Raw genomic sequence first — 10,000 nt, 5'->3', positions numbered from 1 at the left:
AATGCTTTAAAAAACACCTATTACAAGAGAAATAGCATTTTTCCAAAAGTGTCTAAAATGGCCATTTTTGGACTTCGGGCAAAGCGGGGGAGACCGAGGGAAAATAATGGAAAAATGGCCTATTTTTTTGGTCAACTTTCCAAGGCCAAAAACATAGGACATTAAAGTCGTATAATAGCCTAATTCGTATGGATCGAAATGTTAACTATCATAGATTTGCACTATGCAAATAACCGCTTAAAGAAAGATCTATTAGAAGAAAAATAGCAATTTTTCCAGAAGTGTCGAAATTGACCATTTTTTGAATTTGGGCAAAGTGTGGACCAAGCGAAAATCTTGAAAAATGGCCCATTTTTAGGTCAACTTCCCACGGCCAAAAACATTGAAAATGCAAGTCCTACAGTAGCCTAATTATTATGGATCAAAAGCTTACACCTCGAAAGTTTGGAGTGCTGGGCCCATAAATGGTCAGCACGGTGCCAAAAATGTGCCGTGCCCTGCCGATTTTGGAAATGGGGTTTAATTCGCTGCCGGAGTGCGAGCTGCGATTAGTTTTAGCGCCGCTTTTTGCTTTATTTATTGGGAATATAAATTTCTACTCTTCGAGCCTACTTCTTTTCCGTTCGTTTGTAGGATAGCACACAAATTGCCGCTTATTTTCTTCCGAGTGGCTACATCAAGCAGAATAAAAACATTAGTCTACATAAACAAATGCGCGGAAATCATTCCGTTCGACAGACAGTCTTTAAACAAAGTTTTTTTCCTTCTTTTGTTTCCTTTCCTTTCGTCTTTTTGCCATTTTTTTCCTGTGACGTTCTTGTTGGCGTTGTTGATTGTTTAACTCATTAATGTCCAATGTAAGACATCTTGCAACGGCCAAAATAGTGGCAGAACAAACTGGAGAAAGAAAAATCAAGATCCACTTTCCGCAACTCTTTAACTTTGCAAATGTTTCCAGTCGTGGTGAAGGGGAACATCTGACCTGCAGCTCTTTGTGGCGAAGCAGGTCCTTTTGCCCGGTAGCCTATTTGCTCAAAGCCAGTTCGCCCGATACGAACTTTTCATTTGTCTGGCAAAACAACCGCAATAGGCCATTTCCGAGTTGCTGTTTTTCTCGGATTCGAAATGAATCTTGGTATGGTGGCCCAGTATTATCATAGTAAAATATGTAAGTTTTTGAGGAGAAAAGAATAAAAAATGGAAAGAAACGAAAAATATAAGCCATCCAGATAGAAAAAAGGGAGAAAAATAGTATTTTAATAAACAATGATATAAAGTAAAAAAATATTTGTTGACAAATTAAAAAGAAAAAAAGTAAAGAAAAATAATTTAAGCACTAAAAATATTAAAAAAATACATATAATTGAAAAAAAAAAAAAAGAAAGAAAGAAAAAACTTTGAAAATCAACAGCGAAAATCAACATTGAAAATTAACATCGAAAATCAACATTAAAAATAAACATTGAAAATACAACATTGAAAATCAACGTTGGAAATCGACATAAGAAAAAAAAAACACGTTGTTTCCACGTGGCCTGTCGTTATCATAGACCAGGATGCTTTGCACGCATATTCAATAAAGTTCAACCATCAGAGAGGTGATTAGAAGCTCCAGCCTGATACATCAGGGTTGTTTGGACGGTACTTGATATCTGCAGTATGTGATAACCAAAGTGTACATATTGTGACCACGAGAGAGGAAAACAAAAGGGGAACAATGCATTGTTCATAAGCCAGTGCAGTGGCCCATCATTCTCGTAGCCCGTGAAGACTTTAATCTGCGGACTTCAGCGGAGCTTGAGACCCGGGTGACCCATATCGAAGAGGAATCTCCCGCGAATTCCATTCGCCAAACACTACTGTACGGGTCCGCAAATGATCCCCAAACTGTACCGCAAATGACACCAGGACCGCAAATGATCCCTTAAAAATGAAACGCAAATGATCCCCATTTTGGACCGCAAATGAAAAAAAAATGAGGAATGGCATGGAGGGTGGAATGGTCTGGACAGAGAATTAATGTGAAGAGCGCTTATTTTTTTTATTAAAAATCACTTTAAATGGCTCACACAGGTTTCTGTCTCATTCTAGTTTTCCAGAAAGACTGAATTTTGTTTTCTGACCACGATGTTATAAATTTGCCACATTTAATTATCGGATACAATCATCAAAAACTAACTTGGACGCAGTTCTAAATTGATTGTGACCAGGCGCCCGTTTCTCGAACTCTGCGTGTGTTTGCCAGAGTTGTTCGAATATACCGACTGTTAGTAATCGTTTCGTGGTTTTGCAGTTACTGGTCATGCGTGACTGACACCCAAATACATTTGCATGCTCAATACGAAATGTCCCTGAATCAACGCTGCTGGCAGACCCGATTTTTCTAGGAAGATCGAAAGAGACTCTGCTCGCAGGGTTCGAGAAACGGGCCCCTGGTCAGAATCAGTTTATTAAAATACTATTTTTCTCCCTTTTTTCTATCTGGATGGCTTATATTTTTCGTTTCTTTCCATTTTTTATTCTTTTCTCCTCAAAAACTTACATATTTTACTATGATAATGCTGGGCCACCATATCTTGGTCCTCAATTATTGAAAGGGAAATTGAGGCATGTAGCAACTCGGAAATGGGCTAATAGCCACCGAGTAATCATCGGAAAGGATATAGGCTGCAAGAAACATTTCCGTTGGGGTAACTCTTCTCGAAAACAACGTTCAACTTCCCTCTCGACAAAATGGCACAAGTCGCAAGAAAGATTGTTGAGTGTAATACCGTCTTGAATGGGGCTGTGTCGCGAAATTTAGTCTGATTCCGGCAACGACCGGGAACTGGCAACCAAATCAAGCGAAACGTAAAATTAAGTACTTAAAACCAAAAAAAAGGAAGATTTACATAAAACAGCAAATACAAAAGGTGGCAGGGAAAAAGTGAGGAAGCTTAAAATGGATTGGAATCAGAGTTTTTGAAAACTGTTCAGCCGAAACGTTTTTCAATCTATTGTTCAAGTTCAGTGTAACTTACATTATCTATGCTCGACAGAAATTTTATGTCCCAAAGCTTTGAGTTGTAATGCTTATAAGTAATTTCTGGGTTAACATGAAGTTGCACGGCAAGTACTGAGGGGCGGTTTATTCAAAATTGGTAAAACCATGCAAAATCGACCGCACCCTTGTGACGCAGCCCCTACAATTAAGCTCCCGGATATCTACTATGGCAAAGAAAAAAGTGTTTACACGACAGAGGACGTTTATCAGATTCCTTTCACTTTGTCCATTCCAATTTTTACTCTAAAAGTCCACGATTCCAAAAAATGTGACAAGCATCCGCAAAAACTGATCTACGGTTTCTTTTTCTTTTTCAAATGCTCAAAGTGTCGCGTGAGGTCATCGAAATTCACATCCCCGCCCCTAGCACTGTTTCCCCTTGGTACACTTTCTGGTAAATCTGTCAGGCAGATCTGTGGGTACTATCTGGAAAACTGGGCCTAAGCAATAAGATATGTCCAGGTTTGACCCTAATTAAATGCATGCGCGAACAGATACTCGAACGGTGAGTAAGCGACTATTATCGTTGTCAAAATGAATAGGCCATTTCCGAGTTCATGTCTGCGTCCTCTTCAAGTGCGAAGTTTTGGTAATTAGTTCTACTTTACATACATGGCTGTTCATTGCTTCAGGGTAGGGTGGTAAAGAAGGCGGAACATTTGGAGAGGTGTACATTGGATTGCTTTGTTGAGAAAAAATTCAAACAAACATTTAGAAAGAATAGAGGAGAATCATTATACAGAAAACATAAAATTCTTTTTAAATTTAATTTATTGTAATTGGATTCAAATTATAATTATTTTATATATTTTTTTATATATACAGATTTTTTTTTATATACAGAGATCTCTTTCTCCATATGTTATATTATTTAAAAATGTGTATTAAGTGTAAAAAGTAAATGAAGTGATGTTGTTGTTGTTGTTGTTGCCACTGAAACCATGAAACCACTGAAACCATGCATGAAACTCACGAAACCAGTGAACCTATGAAACCAACATGAGACCATTAAAACCATGAAATCTGAGCAAACCGTGTACTCACAACCTGCACATTCTTTTACACCAGACTGTGGCACTACTATATAATAGAGGCATGTCTAATTAGCATATATTGGTGATCCGTAACAACAAGTTGTAACCGAGGAAGCTTCTCAAAAGGAACCTTGGCTCTAGTGCCCAGATCGCGGGCTCAAATGTGTTTTGGATGGTCGATCAGCGGTTCCAGAGCGCCGTTGCCAAGAGACGAGCAACAAAAAAATCAGGAAAAATTTCAGGAAAGTAGACCACTTGGAAGATTAATGGCATTCTGTGCGCGATTTTAGTTCTTTCTTTACGCAGGTTTGCATAATTTTCAGCATATACTATGAGCGAACGTTTCATTTGGCGTCGTCTTCTTCAACTTGACTTTCGTGAACAACATTTATTTCTTCTTTCAGTCTGGAGACATTCATAATTTTAAAATGGTGTCAGTTGTTGCGAATGGTTATGAAAGTGTGGTAAGTTGAAAATTCTCCATTATGGTTTAAAATTTTTCGGAGGTTATTTATTACAAGAATCCTCTATTTTGTGAAACGAGTTGAAAAACTTGGAAGCTCAAATTATTCACTCTGACGGAAGGCTACTATAGCGCTCGAAATAACAAGCTCTCAGCTCACACATCTTTCTTTCGATGGATAAAACCAGCTTTTTTGTTTCATTCCCTACCGAAGCAGCACCACATGCAGTTTCCGTTGAAACTATAAGCCCCTCCAGTCACCTAGTTGTTTATACCAACAGTACAAGGCAGCCCACATTTACAATTTCACATTTCAATGTTTACTTCAGTACGAGGTTTTTTGTCTCTCTTTCAAGTCCATCTTGCAGATGAATTCTCATGTTTATGATTTTTTCAGACTTTTAGCAATCCACCCGATCTCAAAGAAATTGAAGACAAAATAAGGAGAGTTGTTAGTGCCAAAAATGTAAGGCTAACAGAGTACTTCAAGGATTTTGATCGGCTTAGAACTGGCTATATCACAAGTGAGTGTGTTTCTGAAAATCTTTTCCTCAGCTGAGCTCCTTGCTTCCCCTTCCTTCCTCACCCAGCCCAATTAAGACTTTTCAACCTGACATGGGTGAGAGGTGAGTTACTGAAGAATAGGGAGTTCAAGTCCACGGATGAAGGAGTACAAATCTAATTTATGAACATTGGTCGGTTGGAGCAGGGATCCAATTGACTGGAAAAAATAAGATCAAGCAATTTGTTGACAGAAATTGGTTTTGGTTGTTTGTGGTGGTGAAGTACTACAGTAATATTGAAATTTGTACTAGTTATCGTTTGTCTCATGATGCTGGCACTTTAACAAATAGATTTCATGTTGTTGTGTATCTGTTCAGTATTACACTGTAGGTAGAACACAGATGATGTCAAAATGTGGTAAGAACACAACCTCGTTCCTGGGATCTCTCTTATCTGCCTCCTTTGTTGTTGACGATAAAGGAGGCAGAGAAGAGAGACCCTGGGAATGAGGTTGGTACATGTAGCTGAGTGTGTCACTGATTTGAAAATATGTGCGCATTATTGAGCTTAGATTATAATGTGATGCACATCAGCAATGTTTTGACAGAATACTTCTAGTCTCCTTCAGGCAATGAAGAAGACAAGCAGTATGCAGTAGAAACCTGACAATTTACACCACATGTGACAATATTATTAGGCAAACTAAAAGCAAGGATAAACATCTGATGGGCACATCAGATGAGTACATATTGTATCTATAATGCATGTTCCAAGTCTGCACACCACATGAGCCTATTTTCACAGGCACTTTACTGCTTACAATGTAGTTTCACCATGTAGGACAGTCATCCAATAGCTCGTATTCTTTGTAATATCAAAGATCTCTACATGTAAGTCATCAGTATATCAAAAGTGCAGTTCTCCCACCTTTCTTTCGGACAATTTTCATCGGCAAGCTTTATACCAAACAAAGGCTGTTTTGGTAAGTGGTGGTCTAGCATCCTGCAGACATGGTATCCTCTTCCAAGATTTTACATGTGCTCTGTCTAGTGCCAAACAATTTTACTTGTCAATGGGGGTCCCTTTAGGGATGAATGCAGGGTTAATATTATTTCAACCTGGGGAACTTTTAATTTACTTAATAAATTGTAAAATATTTCTTGTTTTTGCTTTGGCTGACAGAGACCCAGTTTGATCGTTGCTTGGATCAGTTGTTTGGAATTGTGCTAACTCCAGACGATGATGCCAAGTTGATGGAGAAATATGGCAGCCCTGATCCAAAACGCAGAGGAATGGTCAGCTATCGCAAATTCTGTGAAGTGATTGGTGCAGGTAACCTGTCCACATTTTCTTTATTTATTTTGATTCCCTGATTGTGAACCCTTAATACCACAGTGAGTGGTTTATTGAGAATTCATTAAAATGATCCAGAATATAATTTTCTACTCAACATTCATGTCTCTACTGAGTCCTAATATTGCAAGTACCGATAATGAGAACCACACTGAATGTTTCGAAGTGTCCTCCTTTTACATTGAAGTGTCAAAAATTTACATGTATTTGCCGTGTTCATGTAATTTTTAAATTAGGATTCTCTTAAAGACTGTATGTGTAATGTGGGATTGGAGTTAATATGACATGCATTGTTATATTTATCGGCTGCATTTCCAAGCAAAGTGGTAAAAATTGGAAAGTTTAGGAGAATGGTAACAAGATGCCTTTGTAATTCTTTCATCAAAGTCATTATAGGCAATTTCTCAATGAAATTGTGGCCCCAGTTGTTCGAAGGATGGAAACTTTGTGAGTCAATTAAGTCACTATCCAGAGTATAAAATGTATGTTAAATGTTGGCCAAGGGTTCAGTTTATGCCCCTAATTACAATGTACATGTAGATGTGCTTATAGTGTGCATATTTAAGATTACATAAACAAATACTGAAATCTTTGCACAAATTGAACCTGTAGGATAGTGATTATCTACCGGATTTTGAACTCAGACCTGGGCTTTTTCAGCAGAATATTTTCATGGCTTCTGCTTGGCTTGCTTCATGTGCTCAATTCTAAGGTTAACATACAGACTCCTCTGACAGAGCACAGATAGGGAGTTGAGTCAGAGTTCTGATCCATGTACATACAGTACCTACTCAGAGTGCACAGTACATGTTGGCAAATAAAATGACTGCAAGTTTGCAAGACTCAACTTACTCCACTAGTAGTACCGGTACATGTATTATAACTGTGTTCATTTCATTGACTTGCAGTATTTAATCCTGATCTTCTGAATCAAGATCCATCCACACAAAAAATTGGTCCAGCTGCGAGGTAAGTATAATTTCTTGAAAAAACACTGATTCTGAGTAGTTATAATGCTGTACTTGATAACCATAGGAGCATGATGTTTCTTACTGACAACATCTATGACTACAAACCATATCCACTTAGAGATTTTAGGCAAAAAGGAAAGGCTACAGCTGTGAAAACGCCATTCTAAAATATAACTTAGCACTATTGTAAGTATTTTGCGATGATTCCATCTTGTTCACGATGTACAATACAGGCGAACTATCCTGTAACTGGATGGGTACGAACAGTTTAAAAGTGACGTCTTTGTTAAAACTCCCCAATGTTTTTGAGATCTTTTCTAGGGCATGGACTTCAACATTGTTTGGGGGTGTTGGGATAAACATTGATTAACATTGTTTTTGTGAGTGGAAATTACAGTTGACTTGCAAATTATTTTTGTACATGTACAAGTATACTCCAAAATTACAGTGGCCAGGATTGAAGGTTCACTCAAAAACGATATCCCATTTAACCTCAGTCCTGATAGTGAAACTTATGTATTTTACTCCATGGATGACAAAACATATTTTGTATGGGAGGGGGGGGGGGGGGAGGCTAACAAGCAAGCACCAAAGATGCTAACTTGTATGGGGTTCTGGGGGAATTCTCCACCAGAAAATTTTGAAATCTTGAAGCTCGGAAATGCTACTTTTTCCTTCTGTTAGTTTTCTTTTTTATGTTTTATGGGTTTTTTAGTTATTTATATATATTTTTTATTCTTATATTTTTATTTTTTGCTTTAAATTGGGGCTTAAAAGCCCCCCAGCCCCCCGCCTCCGCTGTCCCTGTTTTACTCTGGCTAACGCAGGTGCTCCGGTACCTGCAGAAGCTGCCAAAATTCAGGCCTTCAACGGGGTTTGAACCCATGACCTCGTGATACTGGTGTGACGCTCTAACCAACTGAGCTGTGAAGCCACTGACGTTGGGAGCTGATCATTTGTGGGTTCTAATTTTCCCGTGAGGAGTGAATCAGTGAACAAAATGATATATGAAATGAATCATATACTGAACTGCGGATATTAAATCAAGTAAAACTATGATCCTCGCAGTTATGGACGCAATTTTAGCAATTGCGTAGAGAAGCCTGAAACATTCAGGACTTCAACAGGGTTTGAACCCGTGACCTCGCAATACCGGTGCGACGCTGTATCCAACTGAGCTATGAAGCCACTGACGTTGGGAGCTAGTAATTTGTATATGATTCATTTTATGTATCATTTCGTTCATATTTGATTCATTCCTCACGGCAACATTAGAACCCACAAAAGACCAGCTCCCAACCTCAGTGGCTTCATAGCTCAGTTGATTACAACGTTGCACCGGTATCGCGAGGTCATGGGTTCAAACCCCGTTAAAGTCCTGAATTTTTTAGGCTCCTCTACGCAAATGTTAAAATTGCGTCCATAACTGCGAGGATCATAGCTTTACTTGATGAGGAAACATGTTAGACGGTAGTGTTGGAAGGTTTGTTTCTAAAGCAATTTTTTTTTCCCAGCAGCAGTTTTGTGGATCGCCGGCCTCTCAGCCCTGCCTCTTTGTCAAAGTGTGATAATCTCCTGAAACGACTGGCGGAGTTCTACAAGTATCATGGAATTAACATCAAAACTTGTTATGGTGACTTTGACAAACATCACATTGGTGTTGTCACGGAGAGCCAGGTAATAAACCACACACATGACCTAGCCTATAGTTCAGTGGCAGAGCTTCTAAACTAGTAATCGGAAGCTGGTCGTAGAAGCGACTCCTGCAAAGGAGCACTTGGATTTTTTTCCGAGTATCCCGAGTGACCATCGAAGTAAAAAATATCCTCCCCCGAAGCAAGAAAATCGGACCAAGGTCGCTAAGCCCCCCCCCCCCCCCCCCTCCTACGGAAAAAAAAAATGTTGTTTTCAAACGATTTTCTCGAGAAGTTTTTTGCTGTGATGAATTTTCCGGCTTAAGTGCTTTACGTGGCGTTGGTTGCACTTTTACAAAATGTGTCCGCGGTAAACAGCGGGCCGAGGGGAGAATGGTGATAGAGCGAGATGTATGTAACAATTAGTATCGAGGTATTAAGCCGAAGATGAAGAAAACGAAGTGGATAATAGCGGTTCAACAAGAGCACAAGTTTTTATTCCTCAAAACGAGGCTAACCGACGTCACGGTTTACAATGATAGCCAATGTTAAGCAATATTGTTACATCCTCCCCTTGCCCGTCCTTTTTCTGCCCCTTTCCAACCAGTATTTTTCTTTTGGTTTGCTTTATTTTTTCTCGACTTTTTTTATCACGCCACTTTTGATTTAAGGCGTTCTATTGCATCAGCTACGTTTTGGCTGCATTTTCAAAATATTATTGTTTTCATCCTATTCTAAATATTTTTGCACTTTGGTCATTTAGTTTTACAGAAGTTTTCCTCGCTCGCCCGATGTCACTACCGAAGAAACTGTCTTGTTGGCTAAGAAATACCGCGACCCAGATCGACCCGGTCTTTGTAATTACTACAGCTTTCATGAGGACATTGAAAGGAAGCAAAAAGGTAAACAAACTAGTCTTCATCATATCGTGGAAGCGTCTCTTGACCGAGATTAAACGCTCTTTGAACGAGATGTAACGTCCTTTCCTTGACTGGCCC

At 39.0% G+C, this 10,000-nt stretch overlaps 1 protein-coding gene across 1 annotated transcript in view; it reads left to right on the top strand.

Moving 5' to 3' along the window:
* Positions 1-4,295: 4,295 nt before the first annotated feature.
* LOC138033067 (uncharacterized) overlaps positions 4,296-10,000 on the top strand; it is a 26,318-nt gene continuing 20,613 nt past the window's right edge. The window contains exons 1-7 of the mRNA XM_068880810.1: positions 4,296-4,383; positions 4,482-4,541; positions 4,938-5,064; positions 6,227-6,376; positions 7,306-7,366; positions 8,886-9,045; positions 9,766-9,904. Of these exons, the coding sequence (XP_068736911.1) occupies positions 4,506-4,541; positions 4,938-5,064; positions 6,227-6,376; positions 7,306-7,366; positions 8,886-9,045; positions 9,766-9,904 (673 nt within the window). The 5' untranslated portion in view covers positions 4,296-4,383; positions 4,482-4,505. The remainder of the gene's footprint in view (positions 4,384-4,481; positions 4,542-4,937; positions 5,065-6,226; positions 6,377-7,305; positions 7,367-8,885; positions 9,046-9,765; positions 9,905-10,000) is intronic.

This window comes from Montipora capricornis, chromosome 14 (genome assembly GCF_036669925.1).
Source record: "Montipora capricornis isolate CH-2021 chromosome 14, ASM3666992v2, whole genome shotgun sequence".
NCBI classification, from domain to species: Eukaryota; Metazoa; Cnidaria; class Anthozoa; order Scleractinia; family Acroporidae; genus Montipora; species Montipora capricornis.
The sequence above is the reverse complement of the archived record's forward strand: the minus strand, read 5'-3'. Positions and strand labels throughout refer to the sequence as shown.